Genomic DNA, 26,805 nt, shown 5'->3' with positions numbered 1-26,805 from the left:
CTTTATTACTCCTAATCGCTTTAGATTTAAGACTTAATTCTTAATTACTTCTTATTATTTAATGTACCTTAAACGTATCATAAAGGTAATTCCTTGGAAAGGGAATATTCTTCTGCCCTTTCCTATATTTACAAGACAAGCTTTCATTTCACACTCTGACACAAACAGGGACTCAATATGAACAAGAATTAAGGCAGGGCCAGATTAAGGCATAGGTTGTGCCTTGAGCCACAGCTCCTGAAATCATACAGGATTACATCAAAAACTCATCTTTTTTTAAATGTAATTTTCTAGAACTCATGGTTGAATAGAAAAGCTTAAAAATATGATCTTCATGTAGTCAAAGCAGTGACTAGTAAACATGTTTATTATTGTAATACCTATGGACCAACCAGGATCCAAGTCCCACTTACAGACACAAAAAGTATAGAATCCCTGCTCCATAGAGCTTACAGTCTAAATAGACAGGACAGACACAAGACAGAGAAAGTCCAGATAAAACTGTAGAAAATGTTCTCTGTGTCCCTCAGTCCCTGCTTAAATTGCTTCTGTAGCCACTCTGCTGGCTTCAGTCTCTGGCTTCTCCCTGCAGTTTCTTGCTCTGTGCCCAGATTGTGTTGGGAGAGGGAGAATGCCATTTGGGTCCTAGTGCACAAGAAATTCTCTGATGATCGCCTCTTCACAGTTCTGAGCCTAGGGATGCTAAGGGGGAGGGTTGGCCCTGGTGGTGTTCCATTTTACCCCCTACCTCTGTAGTGGAGAAGTACCGGGCTTAAGCTGCTTTTGCAGCTGCTCAGTTAGGTCTGCCTGAGTCTGTAGACAGCCTGAAACAATAGATCTGAGAGATGTGAACTAACCCATGTATCTCAATGAGATGGTAACTCCAAAACCCACTTATCTCAACAAAAGAACTCTGGATAGCAAGAGAAAAATAGTGTATCGGGTCCAGCCCATCCACTCAAGCTGCTCGGAAAAGTATTGCTTCCATCTTTGCCTCTCTCTGGGGAAAATGAGGCCCCCTGTTGATCCTAAGAGGAAGCAGGTCTCTATTGCCACTACTGAATGGGGATGGGGGACTCATGCTGCTGTCCTTGTCTCTCTGGGACAAGAGGAGGGGAGGCACCTCCAAGGGACAGGGTCACAGTGCTGGAGTGGCACCAGATTGCCAGATACTTGCACTTAAACATGGCTCTCCCTTCCGGAACACACCATCACCTTTTTCAACTCATACCCCATCCCCACATACCTTAGACAGCTATTAATGCTGCACCAGTTGTGATAACATTATGTTTACTTTTTTAAAAAATGCATGTCTTCAAAAGAAAGTCAAAATATCCTAGGTGAATACCACTGAAGACTGAACTGAACACTGGTGTATATGGACAACTCTCTCTCAGGCCAGATTTTAGCAGCGTTAAACCGATTTAACGGCGCATCTGTCCACACTACGAGGCCCTTTATATCGATATAAAGGGCTCTTTAAATCGGTTTCTGTACTCCTCCCCAACAAGAGGAGTAGCACTAAAATCGGTATTACCATATCGGATTAGGGTTAGTGTGGCTGCAAATCTACGGTATTGGCCTCCGGGCGATATCCCACAGTGCACCATTGTAACCACTCTGGACAGCAATCTGAACTCGGATGTAGAGGCCAGGTAAACAGGAAAAGCCCCGGGAAATTTTGAATTACATTTCCTGTTTGCCCAGCGTGAAGCTGTGATCAGCACGGGTGGGGATGCAGTCCCAAATCCAAAAAGAGCTCCAGCATGGACCATATGGGAGATACTGGATCTGATCGCTGTATGGGGAGACAAATCTGTTCTATCAGAGCTCCGTTACAGAAGATGAAATGCCAAAGAGTTTGAAAAAAATCTCCAGGCTACACAGTGCTGCGTGACAAGCATAACAGGAAGCCAGAGACTCAAATGGACGCTCATGGAAGGAAGGAGGGGGTACTGAGGACTCCAGCTCTCCGACAGTCCACAGCAGTCTCCGAAAACTATTTGCATTCTTGGCTGAGCTCCCAGTGCCTGTAGGTTCAAACACATTGTCCAGCGTGGTTCAGGGTATAGCTCGTCAATTTACTCCCTCCCCCCACCACATGAAAGAAAAGGGAAAGAAATAGTTTCTTGACTTTTTTCAATGTCACTCTATGTCTACTGAATGCTGATGGTAGACGCGATGCTGCAGCGGTGAAGAGCAGTATCCGCTCCTCTCCCCTCCCTGGTGGCAGACGGTACAATATGACTGATATCCGTCGTCACCATCAGCCCGTGAGTGCTCCTGGATTGCCTCAGGTGAGGTCGGCCAGGGGTGCCGGGGTAAAAATAGGAATGATTCCTAGTCATTTCCAGTAGATGGTACAGAACGGCTGGTAACCATCCTCATCATAGCAACTAGGGGCTGAGCTCCATCAGCCCCCTCCCTTTCCTGTGTAAAGAAAAGTTTCTGTCCTGCCTGGACTATCATAGCAGTGGCATGCTGGGCTCCTCTCCTCTGCACCACTTAATGTCCTGCCTGGACTGTCATAGCACCGGGAGGCTGCCTCCCGTTCATTTTATCTCACTAACAAGTCAGTGTTTCTTATTCCTGCATTCTTTATAACTTGATCACACAAATGGGGGGACACTGCCAAGGTAGCCCAGGAAGGTTTGGGGAGGAGGGAAACAACAGGTGGGGTTGTTGCAGGGGCACCCCCCGTGAATGGCATGTAGCTCATCATTTCTGTGAGATCTGACACGGAGCAGCTGTGCTCTCTGATACACTGGTTCTCTAGTACACTTGTCCCATATTCTAGGCAGGACTGACTCTATTTTTAGAAACCATAAAGGAGGGATTGACTCAGGGAGTCATTCCCAGTTTTGCTTTTGCACCCCCTGGCCGACCTCAGCCAGGGGCACCCATGATAGCAGCAGATAGTACAGAACGACAGATAACCGTCATCTTACTGCCAATTTACAATAGCAGCAGACGGTACAGAACGATTGATAACCGTCTCTGCTATCATGCAAAAGCAAATGAATGCCGCTGTGTAGCGCTGAAGTAATGCCTCTGTTAGCGGCATCCAGTGCACTTATGGTGACAGTAAAAAAAAGCTGAACGGGCTCCATGGTTGCCGTGCTATGGCATCTGCCAGGGCAATCCAGGGGAAAAGGGCACGAAATGATTGTCTGCCATTGTTTTCCCGGAGGAAGGAATGAGTGATGACATTTACTCAGAACCACCCGCAATAATGACTTTTGCCCCATCAGCCACTGGGATCTCAACCCAGAATTCCAAGGGGCGGGGGAGACTGCGGGAACTATGGGATAGCTACGGAATAGCTACCCAGAGTGCAACGCTCCGGAAATCGATGCTAGCCTAGGACCATGGACACACACCGCCGAATTAATGTGCTTAGTGTAGCCACGTGCACTCGACTTTATACAATCTGTTTTATAAAACCGGTTTATGTAAAATCGGAATAATCCCGTAGTATAGACGTACCCTCACACTCACTTGCTCTCCATTTATTCTGATTAACCTAACAGTTACTGAAAGGACTGAAACAAAGCATAATATGCTGTAAAAACTGGCAAATGCATTTTGTAGGACAAAATCATGAATATGGACATGCAAGGCTACTTCTTGCATATCTCCTGGAGTAGGCCATTAATGCATCACAGGGGTGGAAAAAGCAAGTTTCTCAGCAGAGCAATGTCTACCCCCCAGGCTGTTTTGCTCACATTTTGCCCATATCTTAACTATTCCATATTCAGCTTCTTCTTGAGGAACAGCAAAGAAGGTGTGTAATAAGGGTGGGAAGAGAGTATGTCAGAGCTCAAGCTAACTTATTTTGCCTGATGAACATGCAAAACAATAGCACACTAGCGATCTTGACCTTACAAAGTTACTTCAGACCCAGAACAGGAATAGTAGTGCTGTTATGCAGCACGTTCTGATGGGAGTCAAAAGCTGTAAAATAATTGGCAGTCTGCCCCAAATGGCCCTGTGGCATGAGAGGATATGTTTTAAAAAAAAAAGAGTGTTATGAATTTAGGTATTGTACGTTTCAGGTTTCCTTTCTAGTATTCGCTCTTTCATTTCTACCTTCACCCTCAAAAAACAACAGATAAAGCTAAATAGTAGGGATAATATAAAAAGTATTCAAAAACTTGCATGAATTACTTCCTTACTACCAACCCCCCTGGTGTACTGCAGATCAATGTACTACAAATGGTGGAGTGCCCATCTTTAGTACTGTGTGAACAGATTGATTTCGGAGTACAAAAGTCCTTAATACTAGCTTTGATTCAAGTTTGGATTATATTCACAAACCAATAGTGGTTTTCCCCAAAAGTTGTTCACATACCACAAAAAACCTGTAAATGTTTTTGGTTGTTCCTTTTTGAAATCTTTAGTTCTGTCTGGATACCTGCAAATTCCTTCAGGGTGTATTTCAAGTATAAATCTAGTACGTTCAGATGGCCTGCATGATTGAAGTCACTGGTTTTTCACCTGAGTCCCTGATTTCACATGAGTGGGGGGTCAGCCCAGAAAAGAGAGACGCGGTATTTGAACCTGGAGTAGGAGTAGCAGTAGTGATAGGATATGTCTACACTACAAGCACTATAGTGATACAGCTGCAGCGCTGCAGCTATACCAGTGTAAACACTTACTACAGTGACGGAAGGGGTTTTCCATCACTCCAGTAAATCCATCCCCTCGAGAAGCAGTAGCCAGGTTGAAAGGAGAATTCTTCCACCAGCCTAGCTGCACCTATAGTGTGGATTAGCTCAACCTAACTATATTGTACAGTGCATTTTTTTCACAGCCTAGATTGACCAAAGTTGTAAGTGTAAACCAGTCCTTAGTGCTTGCTAGCAGGACCTTACTGAACTAAGCTCTGTACAAACAGACAGGAAGACATAAGTATCTGCTCTGAAAACTTTGTAATCATAGGTGCTGGAACTAAGGCCACTGGGGGTGCTACTGCACTCCCTTGCTTGAAGTGATTTCCATCATATACAGGGTTTACAGTTTGGTTCAATGGCTCTGAGCACCCCACTATACAAATTGTTCCAGCACTTGTTTGCAATCTTAAACATACACACACGCACAAAGGAAAGAGGTTACAACATCCAATCAAAGTGATTAGGGTGCAACTGACACATGACTTATTAGTTTCATTTATTCTCTTTATTTCTTTGTTTTCATTGTGTTTGGTTGGTTGTTTTAATTATGAGGTAAGCATGGGTTGAGAAGAATAGCAAAATAGGAAGTGGAAGATAGGAAGAAAGGGAAAGAGGGACATCGATGGGGAGAGGGAAAATGGAAGATGGAGAAAAAAGGGAGGGAAAGATCAAGCTGGTAGGGCAGTGGGGCTGGCAACCAATAATAATGACCAGTGTCCAAATCATAAATGTTATTCTGCTGTCATCAGTAGCCTCTGGAACTGTGTAGATGAATGAGAGCAAGGAATCCAGATTGGACTGCTCCACGTCTCATTGCCACTGCTTCCAGTGGTTAGCTTTCACCCAAGGATGTCCTAAGTATACACTGCTTCCTCTAGCCCACTGGTGCTTGGGATGTTATTTACATGAACTATGACCGAATATATCATTGTTGCAACCAGGGTCCCATGGTTTCACCAGGTCTTGTACACAGGAGGTCAAGTGGGATGTCAATGGCAAGGTTGTAGTTTTCAGATTATGATTATGCTGTCTGTATGTGTGTATCATTTTTGTATCTGAAGTTATTAATATTAGCTATGTACTTGTATCTCAATGTGTTTGATTCTAAGTAGCCTCAGTGAAACGTTTGGTTAGCTTCTTGAGAAAGGACTATTCTCAGTAAGTGCCCAGTCAAGAAACACTTAACTGACAACGGACTTTGGGAGATAGCAATCCACAGCTTTCCTGAGAACGTTCAAACTAATATGTAAACAATGGTGTCGGCCTGCAAAAAGCTGAATCATTCATAGATATGTGACTTGCTCAGGTGGCTACAAACTCCATCTTGTTCCTGTGACTTTGCAAAGAAGAAGAAAGGGGTTTCCTCCCACAAGAGAGAGAATATAAAAGGTCCTGGAAGCCTCTCCATTTTGTCTTCACCTGGCTCAGGAGATGGCCTCTCCAGCCCAAAGAGATGCCTGAAAGAAACTGGAACAAAGGACAGTAACTATGGGGGCGTGAGTGATTGCTGGACCCAGACTAGGAAGGAGTCCAGTCTGTGAAAGAAGCTTATTGGAACATCTCTGGGGGTGAGATTTCATCTGTAATCTGTTTCTTAATATATTAGGCTTAGATTTGCGTGTTTTGTTTTATTTTGCTTGGTAACTTACTTTGTTCTGTCTGTTATTACTTGGAACCACTTAAATCCTACTTTTTATATTTAATAAAAATCACTTTTGCTTATTAATTAACCCAGAGTAAGTAATTAATACCTGGGGGAGCAAACATCTGTGCATATCTCTCCATCACTCTTATAGACGGTGGACAGTTTATGAGTTTACCCTGTATAAGCTTTATACAGAGTAAAACAGATTTATTTGGGGTTTGGATCCAACTGGATATCTGGGTGCTGGAGACAGGAGTACCTGCTAAGTGGTTTTCAGTTAAGTCTGCAGCTTTGGGAGTGTGGGTCAGACCCTGGGTCTGTGTTTGAGCAGACTAGAGTATCTGGCTCAACAAGGCAGGATTCTGGAGGCCCAAACTGGCAGAGAAAACAGGCTCAGAGGTAGTCTTAGCACATTAGGTGATATTCCCAAGGGGGTCTCTGTGGCCAAACCCGTCACAGGTCTCAACTGGGGTACTGTACATGTATCCTGAGGCATACACAGAGGTCTTCCAAGGGGTACATCAACTCATCTAGATATTTGTTTAGTTTTATAGCAGGCTACATAAAAAATCACTAGCAAAGTCAGTACAAACTAAAATTTCGTACAGACAATGACTTGTTTATATTGCTCTATATATTATACAGTAACATAAAGTGCATATACATAGACATGTGTTTTAAATCATTTACTGAGGTGTGCAAGTATGTTAATGAGATTGAAGTTGTCATGGTGTGTTTGTGTTGCAATGTAAAAATGGATAGATTTTTAAAATGAGGAGCTGGAAATGGCAGTAGTGTTGACAGTGAAAATTGTAAGAAATTGAAAATGCCTGGAAAAAAAACACCATCATCAGTTCTGCAAGGAATATATTGCTTTTGGATTCACATCTACAAACAGTGATTCTCCTAAAGCTTTGTGTTTTCTTTGCAGAGAAACTCTATCAAACAACACTATGAAGCCAGCACATTTGCAATGACATTTTCAGACACAGTACCCTGTGCCTGCAGGTAAGCCGGTGGAATTTTTTCAAAGAAAGCTTTCTGAGTTCCAGACTTGCCAGCTTAAAATGAAAAAAAGTTTCAACTATTTCTACAAAAGCACTTGAAGCTTCATATGGAGATCATTTGGCCCACTTGACATCTGAGTTCAAGTCATATTTCCCCAACATTCAGCACAACTCAGCTCAACTTGACTGAGTAAGAAACCCATTCATTTTGTCAAACGCTAGCCGCAGTAATGTCTCTGACAGTCAGAAAGAAAATCTTCTTGAGCTGTCCTCAGACCATAGTCTGCAAATGAAGTTTAATGACTCCACACTAACCCAGTTCTGGTGTTCAGTACAGAAAGAGTACACTGACCTTGGGAACCATGCTTTGGATGTTCTGCTACCTTTTGGGTCAACATATCTTTGAGAAATCACATTTTCTCCTATGACTGCCATCAAGACAAATTGATTCAGCGTAGAGAAAAATTTAATTGTTGCTGTCCCTTCACTGCCTCCCAGAATGACAAGACTCAATAGTGAAAAAGAGGTTCAAGTATCACACTGAAATGTAAGTACAATATTTATACTCCAGTTGATTTATTCTACTATTATATGGTAAAAAATGAGAAAGCAATTTTTCAGTAACAGTGTTCTGTGACACTTTTACATTTTTCTGTCTGATTTTGTAAGCAAGTAGTTCTTAAGTGAGGTGAAATTTGGGGTACACAAGACAAATCAATCTCCTGAAAGGGATCTGGAAAGACTGAGAGCCACTGCTCTAGCCCATTTAGCTGGAGCAGAGAATAAGGCCTGCCGGGAATTACTGCCCCAGGGGGATTAAGGGGACTCTCAACATTAGGACGAGAGTAGGATGGTAAAGGGTCCTGGACTGACTTCACCCTGCCCTGGCTCCTGCTAGGAAAATCACTGCTATTACAATTGATGATGGTTTAAAAGAACAGGTTAAATTTGTAACTGGGCAGTGAGTCTATACTAGCCCTCCTGATTAGTGAAAATCTATTCAGCGTGTCCTCACAGGATTCCCTCCAACTATTGTAGTACCACTGCATTGCAGGTAACTCTCCCACAGTTCCCACAACAGATAAATAATGTGGGGATTTTGAAGAGCACTAATCCACAGCCAGAGAGGTGCTGTATCAATTGTATTTAGTTGAACCAAAGAAAGCTTCATTTGTCATTGTATAAAACAGTATGAAGTGATTTATAACAAGAAAGTAATCAGTCGCAGGTGAGACATTGCATAGAGTGGTTCCTGAAAGAATTACAGGAGTTATGTGGATTATGCTGGCAGTACCAATTTCATCAGTGCAACTACAGTACCAATGCTTTCAGTCTGCACTAGCACTGCAAGAGGTCAGAGAGAGACAATGCAGGATAAAATGATAGAGAGCCTGCTCTGAACAGGTGCAATTACCATGGTGCTGCCAGCACTCGTGTACCCACTGCAAACACATTTATGTGTGAGCATGAGGTATATTACAAGCGTGGTAACTACTGCAATGGTGCTTGTAATGCCAAAATTATCTCGGGTAGACAAGGCTACAGAGACAGAGAGAGCTCAAGGGAATGGGTGAGTGAGTCTACCTAACTGACCCAGTTGGAAAAGTCTGGGAATACAACTTAATTATTTTCTTCCAGTTCTAGCCCCCAGGTCTGTCTTTTTCAATTTCTCATAAGAAATGGCCTTTTACAATTTTTACTTTCATATTTTTAGGGAATGGTCTTACTTTTATTTTATACTTGGCCTTATTATAGTATCACCCAGTGTTACAAAGGGAATTTGTTCTTCACTGATATCTGCATTCCCTTGAGCCATCATCCTGATGTGTACAACATATTATTATAAGACAGAGGCCTCACAGAGTACATACTTTGATGCAGATTCTGCTACCCTTGCACACATTGAACAATAACTACATTAGTAATCTCATTGAGTTTTGGTGTAAAGTAAGGTGAGGACTCACTTCCCTGCATAGTTTTTTCTGCATAGAATAGCAAACCTCTAAATGCTTAAAAACACAGGACTGGGGTCGTAATTTGGCTTATAATGTTTGAAAAAACAAAGAATGTTCTGAATATGCAAGCACTGAGTAACTAACTATCATGAACCATTAATAATTATATCTTGTCTGCAAACATTTCTAAAGCATACAAAGAAAACACAGAATACACATTTGAAAAAGACAAAAGAAAAATAACAAAGAGTCCTGTGGCAACTTATAGACTAACAGATGTATTGGAGCACAAGCTTTCATGGGTGAAGACCCCTCCGAAGTGGGTATTCACTCACGAAAGCTCATGCTTCAATACATCTTTTAGTCTATAAGGTGCCACAGGACTGTTTGTTGCTTTTTACGGATCCAGACTAACATGGTTACCCCTCTGGTAAAAGAAAAGTAGTATCTGCATTATATTATACATAAACATCATGTATAAGAAGCCCTGTAAATTAATTAACTAATTTTGTATGTGAAATGAATCATGGGCTTAGTTCAGTAGTTATTATACCCACCATCCTCAACATTGGACAAAATTCACCTTTGTTATCTGCATTACAGAACTTTCATCTACACTTGTTCCACATGTAGAAATTCCCACTCATGTCAGTGTAAATGCCACACATGGATCAGATGACAAACGTAGCTTGCAAAGTAGAATGATTCAACTTTATAAACATCATGTGATATTGCACAGCACAACTATATACATGCTGTGGACCAAATTCTGCTTTCATTTACACTGGCACAACTGAGAGGAAAGACTAGTGGTCCCTCTAGTCCAGTATCCTGTTTCTGACAGTGACCAGTACAAGATGTTTCAGAGGAAAGTGATAAAAAGCCCACAACAGAAAATTATGGAGTAACCTACTTACAGAGAAAGTTTCTTCCTAATCCCATTTGTGTTATGCCTTAAAGCATGAGAGGTTTTATCATAACGTTATGCCATTGAATATAACTGGGGATATTTTCATTTTTCATATCAATATCTATTTTTATCCCAATAAATTATTGGCTTTAATGACATTATATAGCAATAAATTCCACAGATTAATTATGTATTGTATAAAAAGGTTTTACCTTTAATCAGTTTTAAATGTGTTGCTATTCAAAAGTATTGTTGTATTATAAGAAAGAATAAATAGGAGCAGAATTTGGCAATACAAAACTTAGAATATGTCCTTCCCCCACCCCATCTCTTTTCCTCCAAAAATCTAAGCAAGCAAACATATTCTTCTAATATATATCTAGACTTTTGCAAATTCATGTGTTGAATTGCAAGTGCCATGTGTGGTTTCATCCCATGGAAAATTACCACTTGATACATCTCTACAGTGGTCATTCTATAAAATTTATAAATCAATGCAACAGTTTATACCTATTAGGAAAATAAAATCATATAATCATATTAAAAAGTGTTATTGGACAAAACAAAAAGTCATCATTAAAAAGTAACACAAATTAGCAGTTACATAAATCAATCACATCAGCAAAGAGAGTGAATGTGCAGCTAAGAAAAAAAAGTAACCAAAGGAAGAAATTATACCCACTGCTACTAAAGCTGAAAAAGAGAAGACAGCTACAGAAGATATAGAATGGCATTGTAAAGTATGCTGTTTATAGTATATGAAAAGGAATCCTGCAAGCTTTTGTTCATAATTTTAATTCAACAAGTTCTATTTTAAGATTTATTGAATAGATGTTGCTTATCATATTGTAACTACATGGTTTAAATTAAACGTCTATATACTGTAAATAATAATAAACTGGAATGCATACCTCTTCCAATAGCTGGAAAGAATAAATACGTATAGTCAAATATGTCCTGTTGATTTATGTATTTGTTCAACAAAATAAATAGAAGTAGACTACATTATGTAGAAGCTTTGTGGCTATTGCACCCACAGCTTTAGAAAAAGCACAGGTACTCATGAATTCAAATGCCAGGCTTATGAGTCTATAGCACTTATGTCTTAAGCTCAAACAAACATTTATATCTAGTCACCAGTGGATTCTTATATACTGTGTATGGAGAATATATAATGGAGAAGAGAAAAATAATGTATTTATCTGCAATCTGCCACTGAAAAATTATAATAATCTCATCTTAACACCAGGCAATATTATAAATTTCTCAGCTCTAAGTGTGTAATATAAACCTTTAACGTAATTGTGGGAGCTGAGGTCTGATCCTGCTACCATTTACGTCATTATGCATTTTACCATTGTTAAAGTGTCACAGAATAAAGGCTACTCTTGAGATCAGACTACAGACACCAGAATATTCACCTGAGAATGTGAAATAGATATTCCATCACTTGGGCATACACATTTCTAATATAAAGCAATAAAAGAGCAGAAACTCAGCAACCATCATATTTCTCTGCTGTTCCTGATTAGAAGAACTCTAGTTATGCCATGGTATAACGTTTGAATATCTTGCTAAAATACATTGATCTTCAACTAAAGATCAAAACGTGACTCAAAAGTAGCACAAGCCCTGAGAAAAGTAGGGAATTCTTTCCCCTTAAATGGAGAGCACACACGCTCATTGCTCACCTAGGGTTGCCAATTTTGGTTGGATGCATTCCTGGAGGTTTCCTCACATGACATAATCTTTAATTAGACTCCAGGACAATCCAGGAGAGGTAGCAACTCTACCCACAACTCATTTCCTGTCTTATTTCTAGCATGCCACCAAATCACTCCAGAAGGTGAAACATTAACTTTACAATCTGAAAGAAGCTTCTTTGGTTTAACTACAAACTGCTTTAGCACAGCTGCACTACGATGTAATTAAGTAGTGTGCAAGCTGCTCTCAAATTGACTCAGGACTTGAGCAGGCTTGTCTGAAACAAACTAGCCAACTGTTGTGGAAACTATAGCAATCCTATATTTATTTAATACACCAGTATGGAAACATGAGAGGGCATTAAAAACAACTACTGAGTGGCTGAGTGTAATTGCTATTGAACTTGCAGAATCTCTGTCTATCAATCATACATACACACATTGCAGGAAGATGTCTCTCCCACACCACCGGCACGGGCGCTCCAGGCCTGAAACCCTACAGGACTATTACATTTCTGTTGCTTAGGGAGCCTGGCTGTGAAGAACCCATGCAAGGGAGGAATCTGCAAAACCCTGATGGCTCCGCAGGAGGCACAACGCCAATCTGCCCCTTGTCCGGAAAGATGCGTAAGTGCTTCCCAGTTTGTAGGATCAATGTCCCCGATCTGACAGCTGTGCAGCACCAAGCTGTAATTACAGGCGGTAGAAAATAGTTTCTCCCCACCACCTCACACTAACGTCGGAGACAGCTTAGAGCGCTTGCTTCCCGCTCCACCCCTCCTCAAGATCCCAGCTGCCCCCCAATCGCGGTCGGACCCAGGAGATGGGCTTCAGTAGGCAAGGAACATTCTCCACCCCTTCCCCTGAGAGGCATTTCCATCTTATTCGCAGAGCCCATAGGCTTTGACATTTTGAACTGTGGTTAAAGCTCCAGATTCTCCATTGCATGTACAGGGTGTTTCCAATTGAGCGGTGTGGTTTCGCATTCTACATGTCAACATGCTCCATGTAGTCACCTCGTCGGTTTTGTAACCAATTGCCTGAGCAGTAATATCGTGCTATATTGAATAGATTGTGGGCCCACCATTACTTTGGACAGGGTTTGCACTAACGTATCAAGATGGAAATGTGTAACTTAAGTTTGGATTTTGTTTTTGTTTCCACCTACCAACTCCCTCCTGTGGCCACACACACTCCTTTATCCCATCCGGAGCTACACCGAGAGGTATTCGGTCGGTTTGCTTAGGGGAGAAAAATGTACAGGCATTTTAACATGTTGGCTAATAGTCTCTCCCGGTGTTAATTGTCCACGCTGTTTTTGGTGATCTGTAAAGCTCATGAATAAACAACTCTTTTAAAATTTGCATCTATGTATTTCCATTCAGAAATACATATTATTTATTAAAAACGAACATGCTACCAATTACTGTGGCATCACATCCGAAGATTGTGCAGAAAGAAAAAAAAACAGTAAGATAAATACGCTTTCTTAACTAACTTGATCCACTCTCCACATCTTGTTCAAGGCCTGGCCACCATGACCTCCTGAATAGAATACTGTATTGTTGCTTTCAGTTGAAACTGGAAAATGCCTCTGTTTAAACATTTTCAGTCTCACTCGAATGCAAACATACAATAATCTATTCATGATAACATGATGGCTAATGCTAGCGAAGATTCCAAGCTCCAAGAGAAAGTGAAATTTAAAAAGTTAGTTTTTCAGGAACAGCTCAATGGGAATCATTAAAGAGAAGCCCAGAATAGCATATAAAAATCATTCCCCCTTTTTAAAGGGAAAATAATCCCACAGCTATGATGCTTTCAAACGAATCTTCTGACAAATGTTGCAGTTTAGAACCTTATGCTTTGTATCTTGGAAACAAGAAACGCAATAGCTGGAAAACTTGAGAACAGAATGAGAAAGGTCAAGGTTAGGTGCTGGTCAGTTTTTGTTTTCTTTACCACGATTTTTTTAAAAGTAACTGAAGAAGCATAAATAATCACAGAAGTATTACTAGCTGCACTGTATAACGCACAAATAAATTACATTGAAGTCTGAAATACTACGCTCTAAAATACTCACTTCCATAATATTTGCTTACCATGCCGTCTTCATATTGCACAGGGACCAAATGGAAACAAATGTTATCTAAAGTAAAATCAACTCCAAATAACCACCGAAAGGTGGCACACTCTGGAGTGAAGAATGAGTTCAATAAATTAATTGAGAGGAAGAAGGAAATAAGAGAAGTGAGCGTTTTATATAAATGTTCTATTTAAAAGTTCCTTATCGTACTTGGTATCAGGACATACTGTGCTATTGGGTTTGAGGCAGAACTTCCACAGAAATCAGTTGCGGGAAGTCTGCCTGAAAACCGATGGAACAATGTGGGCCTTTGTACTTATGATATGAAATTGAGCCAAAATTTGTTCTCTTTACTTAGATGATTAGTCCCATTTACCTCAGTGGAACTGCTCACTGGAGTAAACAGAAGGGGATTTGTTCTATAGTCATTGCATATTTTGCATGATAATAAATGATTAAAATAATCAAAGAGTTAAAAACATAAAACCAAAAAAACGTTTTAATAATAATGTTCTCATAACAGAAGTTCTTATCTGTGGATTGCACTGTACTTGGCAAACAAGCCTTTTTACCTTTTAAACAAATAATTCATTAGGTAATTAAATTCAAGTGAGATTACTCTAATTAAATATACACTGCTGTTGAATCATAATTTCTATGTGGCCTAGTTAAAGATGAGCAATCTCTTATTCCTGACAAAAAAAGAAAGCTTTAAAAGAATTCCCCAGTGACTGATTTATCCACCACCCTACAGAGGTCATTTCAAGAAAGAAGAGACACTAAACACAACATAAAGGGACTTTTCATGTCTAGAGATACTAGAATTTCAGGTTTTATTGCTCTGAGTTCTTTAAAAGACTTTGTGGAACCTAGGAGGAAATCAAAATCATCTTTCAAAAGGCGATAAGTTATATAAATATGTGCACAAACAGAAATGTGTCTCTGAAGGCATTAGTTCTGCATAATTTCAGATGAGTAGCTACTAGGCCTCAAAGGAAACAGTGCATCTTGAAATGCTCTGAAGGCTTACATTGGCCAAAATAAGGCAGGACTTTAGCAAAATTAGAAGTAACTTTGTAGCCAACGATGTGCTATATGTCCTGGTTCCCTTTAATAGCATTAGGAGTTCAAACCATAAAGACTAATCTGGAGAGTAGAAGTTCCTGCTCTCTGCTTTGATCTCCTTCCTCTTGGCTGTTTAAAGCTGACAGTTTGGCTGAACCGCATTCACTGCTTTCATTTGTAAGACATGGGTTTCCTAGTGTTCCAGAGCTAGCAGCTACACCTGTACTGCAGGAATTTACATTGCATTGCTCCAGGATGGCATTGATTTGGGACGGGTGAAATACAAACACAAACTAATTAAAAACTGCATAATGCAGCCCTACAGGAACAAGACAGAAAAACAAATACATACAACTGCAGCTGGCACAGCAATTGTGCCTCTGCCCCCAAGCAACAGTCTGGTGACATAAAAATATAAACCTTAAAAATCTCACATAATTGCTATTGATAATTTTGGAGGCAGAATGAAAATTATTTATTAATTAAGTTAGGGTCTGAAATAGATAGATAGATTAGATAGATTTGTGTGCATGTTTAAATACACAGACACGTGTTTGTGTGTAGCTTTAACTATTAATTTATAAAATGTATAAAAGAAATAATCTAATCAATTATAGAATCAAAATTAATGGAGATTAGAATGGAGATACAATAATAAAGCATTGTTAATAACTCACCATCAGATTTCCTAAGCATTATTTACTGTTTAATCTATAAATTAAAGAAATCAATATTTTTCTTTAAAACAATGTGATAACTCTGTGTTTACCATGTTCATTTCAAGTTTCTTTCCTAGTTATTAAAATGAGTATATTCAGACACCCTGGTTCGTCACTGGTAAAAGATTTTGAAATCTCTCTCTCTCTCTCTCTCTCTCTCCAAATTTAGAAAATCGCCCAGATATCCAAGATGTCTGGTTACTGTTTTGCAATAAAAAACCATTCATTCTTATAGTCATGAATAGTCAGAGATGCTAATGTGAATGAAGTTTTGCAAAAGGTGGTTTTCCTTTATATATATATATTTCGGTTAAAAGATGCATAGGGGATTCTGTAACTCAAGAGATGCATTGCCTTTCTGCCTGTCATTGTTTGACAGGTCTTGTTGTCACAAAGTGGGGTTGTTTCCCAGATTTTGCTGGAAAAGGTACAAAGTAATAATGACTGTTTAACAAGGCTCATAAATCAGGGTTGATGAGAAGTGATCTTGAACTGCATGTGGGATGGATGCAGGAGGAAGGCAGGCCCTGACTATAGATGACCAATGAAAGGAAAAAAATAACTTGGTTCATTGAAATGTTACTAACGATATTAGTATCACAAAAATACATATTGTCAAATGAAATACGGTCCCACCCTACACCAAAAATAATACAGTTAATAAAATCAGTCAACTGACCCAAAGAGTTGACAGTCAGTACTTAATTATAATCTAGGCAGGATATATTAAAGTAATGGACTTAATTCTGCACAAATGAACCACTAAAGTGTATAGCTTTGATACTTAAGATATCTTATCTTATACTTACACATGTTAATGATTGGGATGCTAGATGTAAAGAACAGTTCGTGAATTATTTTCATCTTTGTATTTTAGTCTAAGCACTGTTTCCACAAGAAAAAAATGAAAGTAGATTATAAATTTAACAGATCAACTTCAATTCCTTTCTATAGTACAAGTGCAAGCTCAACATCAAGAGAGGATTTGCAAAGAAATCGATATAAGCCTCTTTCAAAACAAAGAATAAAACAGAAAAGTTTTTCTTCTCAAGCCATAAACAGGAAGCTTTGGCAAATAGACATGCATCTCTTTTTGTATATATTATCAGCGCCGAATATACCCTGATTTTAATAATATATTTATATGCATGTGTATATGGATGGCTGTACAGGGCACAAATGTACATATCTATGTGAAAATTATAGCGGTGAACCGTATACCAATACATATATAAACCAGCTCCATTCTCAAATTGTACTTAGCATCTTATTCTCTCTATAGTTTAGGTGTCTTCTTTCAACATCTCTGTCATCTCCATTTGAAGATATTTTCAGCGGTTTATCACTGCCATCTCCAGCCCTGCACATTTCCAGCAGGTTATCACAATTGCCAGTCCCCACTTCCTGATATGTTCTGCTGATTACCATCAGTGCCCTCAGATATTTGGTGCGGATTCCTAGTACTGCAATATCCACTCTTAGGACATCTGGAGCAGATCAAAATCACTGACTTCATTTTTAGTAGTCAGTGTTAAAGCTTTCACATATCCTCTCTGCAAACAAACCTTTTAGCCAATTCCTGCAGACCCAGACTTAAGTTTTAAAATTCGGCCAAGCAGCGACCCCTATGTCTGGATTTGCATTTCTTATCGGACCTCCATCTAAACTGATTTGTTAATAATAAAAAAGAAAATCTCTTGGCAGTGGATGCATCGCCTTGAGAAACTGGAAGGATCACACTGTTTTAGGCAAACGCGTTCTCAGAAGGTGTTTCCTTTTTTTAACTGAAGTTTATCTGCCCACCGATCTTTGAATTACAGAAGCCTGTCCATTCAGGTCAATTTGTTTTAAATAGTATACAATGTATTTTAAACAATTGCCCTAGGTATAATCACATTATAACCAAGGCTGGTACCCATTTCCCTCTTGCTTGTTTTCATATGTAAATCCACTCTCCAATGGAAAGGTGACCGTGTTTTTACTCTAATCCCAATTCCTTTCTTTGCTACATGACTGATTGTTCTTGTCGTTAAAATGTGTTTAGCTAATGAATTGGCATTATGCTTTTTTTTGGTTAGGATTTTGTCGAAAGTTAAGGAGACATTCAAACACAGGATTTTAGAAATAGGCTGGATTTTTTTAACACGGGTCAATTTGGAGAAGAGAAAAACCTCTAAAAGCCAGCATTTTAATTCCTCCTCGTTAACAATTTCAGACTAATTATTTGGGGGAAGATCTCTTTTCATTGTTTTGGATTTGTTTGGTTACAGAGGAAGAAGTTTCTGTTTCTTTTGATAGTTGATGATGATGTTCGTAATTTTCCGTACAGTTTTTGTTCGTTGTGATTTTTAGTTGTAATTAAGCCTCTGATATAGGTCTTGTATGGGGGAAATAAACCCAGAATCTCCCAGACCTTCACTAAACTGATTTTGAAGCTAAGTAGCTTTGTACAGGAGCTCTGTTCCCATCTTATTTGCAGCGGGAAAAACATTAAAAAGGGTTTGAAAGATTGGCTACTAGACTGACATAAACTGTTGTAAAATGAACAATGTTAAATTTGCAAGTACTATCCACGTACTCCTGTTTTGTACTGAACAGGCTTACGAATAATTAATGGCGTTCGCGGAACGCTGCTCATCTATTACCCTGAGAACTTTGCAGACGGGGAAACAAAGCTCTTCCCCCAACGTTGAAACTTTCCCAATCTTTTGTTTTTAAGGACATGGTTGTTTACAGCCTTTTCCCGACTCTCCCGGCCTTTTTCTCCAGTTTTTAAATTTCACATTAAGAAATTATAGCTAAATTTTGCCTGAGAAGATGCTGGGTAACAGAAGAGCAAGCGACCTAATTTTCTGAAATGATCTGTGCAGGATGGAGGTGGAGTGGGGAGGGGATGATTCCCTAAGCCTCCAACAGGAAACTTCTCTAGATGTACATCCCAGCAATATCTAAAAAGCTAAGAAGATTTCGGCCGTGTCCATGGCTTATCCCACCTTCATTTACCTGCAACCCTGTAATGTGACATTTCAGTTAGCAAAACACTGCTCTAGTTTTCTGGGACCGTTTACCTTTGTTACAACGGGGCACTTGCGTGTTTGATGGCTCTCCTGGTTAGAGGGTTAGAGAGCTTTTGTTCTTCTCCAACGTTTGAGGCTGGTACTGGAGGGGGTAGGGTCTCTATCTCTAAATGGTAGAGAGGGTAAAAAGGAAGTTTAATCAACTCCTCGATGGAAAGGTTTCCTGGAGAGTGGGGAGGAAAGGGTTAGCCCGAAAAAGAAAAAGCAGAGGAGAAGGCGCACTTCAAAGAAACTGGGCACTTACAATCATTATTTGTGCTCTTAGTATTAATGATATTCGTGAGTGAATCAGTGAATATTTGGCTGTTCAGAGAAAAGCAGAGGGTAAAGGGGGCATGTGACATCTTATAAATGTTATATTGTAATATATCATATATAAATAAAAGCACAAATAAGGAATCCTCGCTTAGAATACGTGTTCGCAATAAGGTTGGAAAGTAAGCGAAATTACCGCAAATGCTTTAGTTAAAAAATCAGTGCGACATCCTTAAAATGAATGGTTTTGCAAAGTATAACAAAGTTCGGGTCCAAATGGTTCTTTTGCTCTTATTTCCCTTTAGTCCTTCCTTTTAGGAAAAACTTCATACCCTCTTTTTTTCTTCTTTATAGCAAATAAAGGAGCTTGGACTGTCGTGTTTGCACAGGATAAGCCTGCACATGAATGTGGAGCGGGGGTTGCTCTATCCCACGCGGCTCCCTGAGCCCAGGAAGACAGGGATTAGCCCAGGTGAGTGTGCCTTGTGCTTCCCGCTGTTGCTGTTAAATCTCTCCTGAACACTGGGATGGGACCTGCCTGCGAGGGGAGAGCGCGTGGGGTCCCTGCCATAGGCTAAACAAAGGTCCGAGAGGCACTCGCTACGGTGTGGCGAGGCAGGGGAAGCCCCCTAGGACCGTGTGAACTAGAATGTGGTGGCTGGGAGTTGAGAGGAGCCGGGCGAGCTCCCAGCAAAGGGCACGGCGAGACAAGGAGAGAGGCGACCTTAGGAGAGCGGAGAACCTGCCCGGAGGGGTCGAGGAGAACCCCCACTAGACAAGTGGAAGAAAATGCCCCAAGGAGGGAAGCCCCTGCCCGGTAGAGCAGGAGCACCCGCGGGTCTTCGGGGCTCAGCAGTGCGCAGGGAAAGCGGGAGGAGAAGCTCCGCGCCAGAAAAGGGAAAGTTAGTTCCGCAGCAGCCCCAGGGTGCCCGGGCTAACGCGCAGCTAACGGGCAGGCGGGGCCACTTCTCACATGCTGAGACTAGACGGACAAATCGCCACCACAAATCATTTCTTTAAGGCGGCTGGGTCTCCAGCTACATCAGCCCTCCAGCACAGGGGGTTCTTTCCCTCCTGCTGCAGAGTTTGTTGTAACCAAATGAGAAAGGAGGCGGGGGCAAAAAGATTGTTTTTAAAAATAAGAACACCCTTCCAAGAACTCATTTCCTCTATGTCCCTACCGACTCCAGGGATCTTGAAAGTTTGCAATAAAAAAAAAAAATCCAGTGGAGCATCCCGGTTGATTTGCTGGATTATTTATTACTAATGTTCTGGATGTTGCTGCAATGCTGCTGATATTGTCACTGAATGTCACTCAGGTGGGATAAAGGGGGGGGAGATCTAGTGATATTTGTAGCTAAAGATTTCTGGGGAGAGCTGCTAGAAAAGGTTGCCCCTAAAATGTGTTTGAGGGGAGTTGGGGACAGGCGTTGTGCTGGTTGCTATAGTTAGCATTTTTTTAGTGGTAAATTGTTACCAGTCCCCGGGCTGCAAAGCCCCCTTTCCTCCCACGCCACTCTCATTTGTTCCTGAGCCTGGCGACGACAAGGGGGACTCAGTGTTAAAGGTGGAAAAAAAACAGCAGCACAGTTGTTTTTGTTAAAAGAGGACACACTAAGGCTGCAAAACAGCAAAACCCCAATGTTGGACAACTGTAAAATCGTGTAGACAGGTTGTCATACAGCAGTGGGGGCTTTTCTGAAAGGAACCCATTGCTAAACATTAAATACACACACACGCAAGGCACAGCAGCTGCGCGGGTGTATACACACACACACACACACATCAACGAAAGTGGCCGAGCCGGGGCTGAACACCACGTGCTTCGCCAAGGGGGGTGGGTGAGGGCGGGGCGGGGCTTGCTGCTCAAGTGGCTGCCAATCAAAGCATCAACTTCAAATTGTATCTGAAAGATCAGCCTAGGACCTAAGGGCAGACACATCAGTTGGAGCTCAATTGTTGATCAGATCACATCTAAGGGATTTAGGAGCGCAGAAGAGCCGAGATTTGAGGAAAGGCACCCCACTGAATCCACCCACACTCCTCCTCCTCATCCACACCCACATTACAATACAGCTCTGACAGAAAGAAATCAGAACGAAATAGAAAATTATCAGATCGATTTTCCTCTCGCCTGGCCTGCCTTCTGTTAAAAAAAGAGCAAAGGCACGAGGGAGAGAGACCCGAACCAGCTGGATTTGTTCCGCCCCCACCCCACCCCGCTCCGGCTGCTCAGTTTCCCTCCTCCCCTGCCTTCTTCTTTTTTTCTTTCTTAAAATTCCTTCCCCCATTTTATACTGCTGCCGCCGCCGCCGCCGCCGTGTTTGCGCCCTGGAGATGTCCTTCCCCCAGCTGGGTTACCCGCAGTATCTCAGCGCCAGCCAGGCGGTGTACGGGAGCGATCGGCCCGGGGTGCTGGCTGCCGCTGCCGCTGCAGCCGCCGCTGCTGCTGCCTCAGGCCGGCCTGGGGGCGCGGAGCTGGGGAGCGGCTCGGCTGCTGTCACTTCGGTGCTGGGCATGTACGCGAGTCCCTACAGCGCCCCCAACTACAGCGCCTTCCTGCCCTACACCGCCGACCTCAGCCTCTTCTCCCAGATGGTAAGTCTCGGGCGCTGCTTCCCTCCTCCCTCCGCCCCCACACACCTTCCCTTCCCTTCGCTCTTCCCTCTCTCCGGTCCGGGCAGGAACGGGACCGAAGTGCTGGGGCTTTTGTCCCGCGTTTCTCCCTGGCAGTGGGGGTGGCTGGGGGAAGACCTGTGGTTGTGCCACAGAGATGGAGCCCACTTAGCAAACTGCTTGAAGCAGCAAGAACAAACGAAAGAGCCCGCAGAGTAACTTTCCGTGCTCCCGGCGGTTAGACACTTGCTCCCTCTGCAGCTCTGCAGATCCCCAAAGCGGTGCTGCTTTCCTGCACTCCTACTCGGTGCTAGTGCGTGTGTGGGATGCGATGACCGAAGACCCCAGCAGACAGGAGAGAGGGGTCTGATATGGAGAAAGTGTGTGTGCGTATGCGGGGGTGTCTCTGGGCACCGGGCTGATCGGCCGCTACTCCAGCCGGGAGCAAACTCCATAAATTTTTTCTTCTTGGTAGTGGATTTGCTGGGCAGGAGCCCTGTCCTTGTTGTTGGATTACCGTAGCAACTCAACTTTCCGTTTAAGAAAATTACTAATGATTTTTGTTGTTATTTAAACTGGCTTTAATAATATCCCTTTATCACCTTTTCGTCTGGAAATTTTATTTGACTGTGGAGCTATAAAAGAGTCCGTTTGTAAAAGAGAAAACAAAAAGACTAGAGAGCATTCTAAGTAGTTGGCGTATTTCCTTACTTCAGATGTTTTGCTCAAGGCTTAACATCGCCTGTTTAGTTGCATATACTTTTTATACTTTATTTTAAGCTTCACATATTTAATTTGCATCAAGTAGAATAGTGTATCTATACTGAAGTAGAGAAGAACATTGTCCTTAATTTGTCTATAACATTTTTTATTATTGTCCTTGGATCTGTTGCTAGAAAATTTACCCAGTGAAAAGCGAAACAGATCAGTTTGTTAACTAACTCCTTTTACTTGCGTTTTTTGTTGAAATACTAATAAATAAAATATCTGAATTTCTGAGTGATGACGTTCTTAGGTTTCGATTTATTTTTAAACACCTCTTAGCCCCCCTCCTTCTGCTTTCTCCCCTCCCCCCAGTAAGGTATAGGATGTGAATATTTATTACTATGCACACGTAAGGAATCTATTGTGCAGGTTTTTTTCCCAAATATATTTTATTTGAACAAGAGAAGACATTTGGAATGAGGTTGTTTCACCATACAATCATTTTTACGAATAATTTTTATTATAAAACGTATTTAATATTTTACCTCTATACAGTAGAAGTTGACACAGAAGCAATGAGTGATTTGCAAGTGGCTCCTTCAAAAGAATTCCCAACAGAGATTACAGAGAAATATAATGTCAGATACAGTAATAAAAAAACAACGGAATAAAGGGAGTGTAGCAAGACTACTCTGTGACAAATTATAATATAAACATTACATCTGGCCTTCTAAAGATGGGATTCTTTTCTTTGTGGACTGTTTATAACCCTGGCCTATGAAATTAAAATACATGGTCCTATTCAACTGCCTGCCAAAGTAAAATCATTTTCTTTGCAAAGACATTTGATACTTTTTGAAAATTAAAGACTTTTTGAACTTTTATTTTTCAAAACGGCTTGTATAACGTTTTGCAAGTGTTAAGACTATGAATATAGTCAAGCACAAATAGAGCAAGGTTGTATTGAACGGAACAAAAACAGAAATACAAGGTGGTTTCAGTATTAAAATATTTAAGAATATTCCCATTTGCTATTTGCAAAGATATCTGTATGTTTGCACACAGTGGCAATTCTTAAAATGGATGGTAATATCCTGAATTAATTTCTGGGCTTTTTATTATTTGGAAATAAAGAGGTAAAATATTATGTGACTGTCTGAACAATTTGCGATAATAATGAGGCCTAATGAGCTTATTATAAAGATAAAATGTTATTTACCAAAACACCTGATAGGATAATTTGACTTGCTGTGTTTTACTACTGATGATAAAAAGAATATTGATTGCAAATAAATCACCACCTCTAAGCGCAAGCAAACAATTTTCTCAGATCAAAGTAAAACTTAAGAGATAAAGTAACTGCATGCATATATATCATAAGTATGAATCCGTCTCCATTCCAGCGTACAAGGGCTCTTTTCTAACCAGTTAATATTTTATAGCACACGTCTGAGGTTTGTGGATGTGTGTGAAATTTCTCACATTTTAGTGTTTGTGATTCAAACTCGCATGTTACCTTTCTCGACTTATTTAACCTGTTAGCAAACTACTTTTTAACATTGATTTAGGGCTAAATAAAGATACTTCTGATTTAATTGTGATATACCCATAGCTAATTTGAAAATAGGTGTATTATTAATATGCGCTGACGTTAAATTTGTAAGTGTGAGGTAATCTCTCCTCTTTGCTGAGTGCTTTTTTTAAATACATAATAAATTTGACTCTTCGAGGTAAATGTGGAAACATTAAATTTTCATCGTTTGATTTGATTTGCCTGGAGGTGAGGGCTCAGAGGGTTGAGGAGTGGTGGAGGTGCAGAAAATAGATCTAACGTTTAGCAGATCCCTGTGCAGTCACTCTTCCCTTTCACCACAAGAAGGGGAGTCATTTAGGAACAGTTCTGTTCAAACTAAATGTGAATAATCTAGAATGAGGAGGCCAAAGTTTTACTGTAAAGACCCCTTGCTGTATTTTAGAGGCGTATTTATGCCTTGCTATGTCCCTGCCAGTGTATTGAGGGGAAAGACAGCTCTCTTAAGAAGGGAACAAACTGCAGCAGCAACATATTCAGGTCTGTTAGAGACATTAAAAAAAGAACTCATTTTCTTTTCTTCTCTGCTTGTCTGAATGTGTTGCAGGGCTCCCAGTATGAATTGAAGGATAATCCAGGTGTCCATCCTGCTACCTTTGCTGCCCACACTGCCCCTGGTTATTACCCCTATGGACAGTTCCAATATGGGGACCCAGGGCGTCCCAAGAATGCCACCAGAGAGAGCACTAGCACTCTGAAAGCCTGGCTGAATGAGCACAGGAAGAACCCCTACCCCACCAAGGGCGAGAAGATCATGCTGGCCATCATCACCAAGATGACCCTCACCCAGGTCTCCACCTGGTTCGCCAACGCCAGGAGGAGACTCAAGAAGGAAAACAAAGTAACTTGGGGAGCAAGGAGTAAGGACCAAGAAGATGGTAACCTCTTTGGGAGTGACAACGAGGGAGACCCCGAAAAGAACGAAGACGACGAAGAAATCGACCTGGAAAGCATAGACATTGATAAAATCGATGAGAATGATGGGGAGCAGAGTAATGAAGAAGAGGAGGAGAAATCTGAGCTCCTGCGACAAAGCAGCGAAGATGAACATTTGGAGAAAGAAAAGGGTTTGTCATTGTCAGCGTCTGAAGGTCTTAAACCCAAAGACTCTTTCTCTCTGGTAAAGGAGGCCTCTGACAACAGTACACGAATCATAAACCCCAATGGACAGAATAATTTACAGGTGCCACCTCACAGCAAACCCAAGATTTGGTCTTTGGCAGAGACAGCAACCAGCCCTGATGGCGCCCTGAAGTCTTCGCCTCCTCCCCCTTCTCATTCCCAGGTTAACCACACTTCCACCCAGATTCAGCATCCGGCTTTCCTCCCTAGCCATGGACTCTACACATGCCAGATTGGCAAATTTCACAACTGGACAAATGGGGCTTTCCTCACTCAGAGTTCCCTGTTAAATGTGAGGTCTTTTTTGGGAGTAAACCACCATCATGCCGCTCATCATAACCACCATATCCAGGCCCATCAACAGCCTTCCGTGTTAACAGCAACTTTGGGAGCCCTAAGCAGTGAAAAACCTACAGAGAGAACCAGTCCCAAACACATAGGTAATGTGATTTCCCCAAATACGGTGGAGAGCTGTTTTATTTTTTTTTAAATGAGGTCAGATACAGCCTTGTTGTAACTCACTGTCTTTAACAGACTTTCACCTAGCTTACTCTAGGGCTGAATTTAGCTTGTTAAATAATATGCATTAGTGTCTTTCATGTGGAATACTACCAGTCACACACCAGGCACCTCAAAAATAAATTAAAATCGTTAGGGTAGCGCTATTTAACTTATCCCCGGAGCTTTCTCTTGATTTGTTGTTTAGTTCAAAGCCCTCGGCTTCAAAGTGATTCAACAAAACAAAAAACAACAACAAAAAAAGTGGGAAGACTATCTTAAATCTGCTTTGGAACAACAAATAATCAATGAAGGCAATACAAACGTGAACTGATACCTATATGTCTTTTTAGGTACATGTGTGAGTGCACGTGAGTATGTGTTTTTCTAAGATGTTTCTTGGGTTTTCTTTTCCTCCAGAAAGAGAAAATGCACCAAGGACTGAAACCCCACCCCAGCAGTTAAAATCGCCTTTCCAGCCTGTGCGTGACAAGTGAGTTATTCTTCACTGAAGGAATGTTACTTATGTGATACACAGTATTTGAATAATAAAGACTAATTATAACGACTACTCATCTTCATATCAATACATAAAACAACAAGGATAATACAGCACTTCCTGCTGTAATCCTTTCAAAAGTAGAATAACTTACAACTATCCATAACCAGTTTGTAACTTTTTTGAAACTTAACAAATCTCAAATATCTTTTGGCATTTATGACCTAGAAAAATATTTTCTGTGTAATTAGCTAATGTCAGGCAGTTATATCAACAGACAGACACCGAAGCGATGCTTTCACTCTTTCACTGATAGATTGTTGCGTCTTTTTTCCCCCCTACAGCTCTTTGGCTCAGCAAGAGGGAACACCGCGAATTTTAACAGCTCTCCCTTCTGCTTGATTAAATGGGTTGGTGAAAAAAATATTTCAGAGACTGGTATAAAGGACAAAAAATATTTGAAACGATATAAACGACTCCCATCAATCTCTCTTTGCAATAAGGTGGTGCAAATCCATAAAAGCAATCATACAAATCTGTAGATGGATCCCCCTTCTCCATTGTACCATTTCAGATCGTGTTACTCTAACCATTCTTGAATTATTTGTTTGGTAAATGTTTCCCATGTGTTTGTGTTTTTTCTGTATATAGAGTGATTTCAGATTGTATATAGGGTGTC

At 40.9% G+C, this 26,805-nt stretch overlaps 1 protein-coding gene across 2 annotated transcripts; it reads left to right on the top strand.

Moving 5' to 3' along the window:
• Positions 1-707: 707 nt before the first annotated feature.
• Positions 708-26,805, top strand: IRX1 (iroquois homeobox 1). 2 transcript variants are annotated; one of them, XM_030551637.1, is made up of 6 exons: positions 708-714; positions 12,420-12,520; positions 19,450-19,567; positions 24,555-25,569; positions 26,048-26,120; positions 26,471-26,805. In XM_030551637.1, the coding sequence occupies exons 3-6, from the start codon at positions 19,502-19,504 to the stop codon at positions 26,526-26,528; spliced, it is 1,212 nt and encodes a 403-aa protein (XP_030407497.1). In that variant the 5' UTR covers positions 708-714; positions 12,420-12,520; positions 19,450-19,501; the 3' UTR covers positions 26,529-26,805. The 2 variants fall into 2 exon arrangements, with proteins under 2 accessions (XP_030407497.1, XP_030407496.1); XM_030551636.1 differs by lacking the exons at positions 708-714; positions 12,420-12,520; positions 19,450-19,567 and adding an exon at positions 21,045-21,693.

This window comes from Gopherus evgoodei, chromosome 2 (assembly GCF_007399415.2).
Source record: "Gopherus evgoodei ecotype Sinaloan lineage chromosome 2, rGopEvg1_v1.p, whole genome shotgun sequence".
Taxonomy (NCBI): domain Eukaryota; kingdom Metazoa; phylum Chordata; order Testudines; family Testudinidae; genus Gopherus; species Gopherus evgoodei.
The sequence above is the reverse complement of the archived record's forward strand: the minus strand, read 5'-3'. Positions and strand labels throughout refer to the sequence as shown.

Excerpts from the sequence above, each read along its gene's own strand:
- IRX1 (XM_030551636.1), top strand. The coding sequence starts at position 21,433 with ATGTCCTTCCCCCAGCTGGGTTACCCGCAGTATCTCAGCGCCAGCCAG. Across the intron at positions 21,694-24,554 it reads TCAGCCTCTTCTCCCAGATG|GGCTCCCAGTATGAATTGAA; the intron begins GTAAGTCTCGGG and ends AATGTGTTGCAG. Across the intron at positions 26,121-26,470 it reads TTCCAGCCTGTGCGTGACAA|CTCTTTGGCTCAGCAAGAGG; the intron begins GTGAGTTATTCT and ends TCCCCCCTACAG.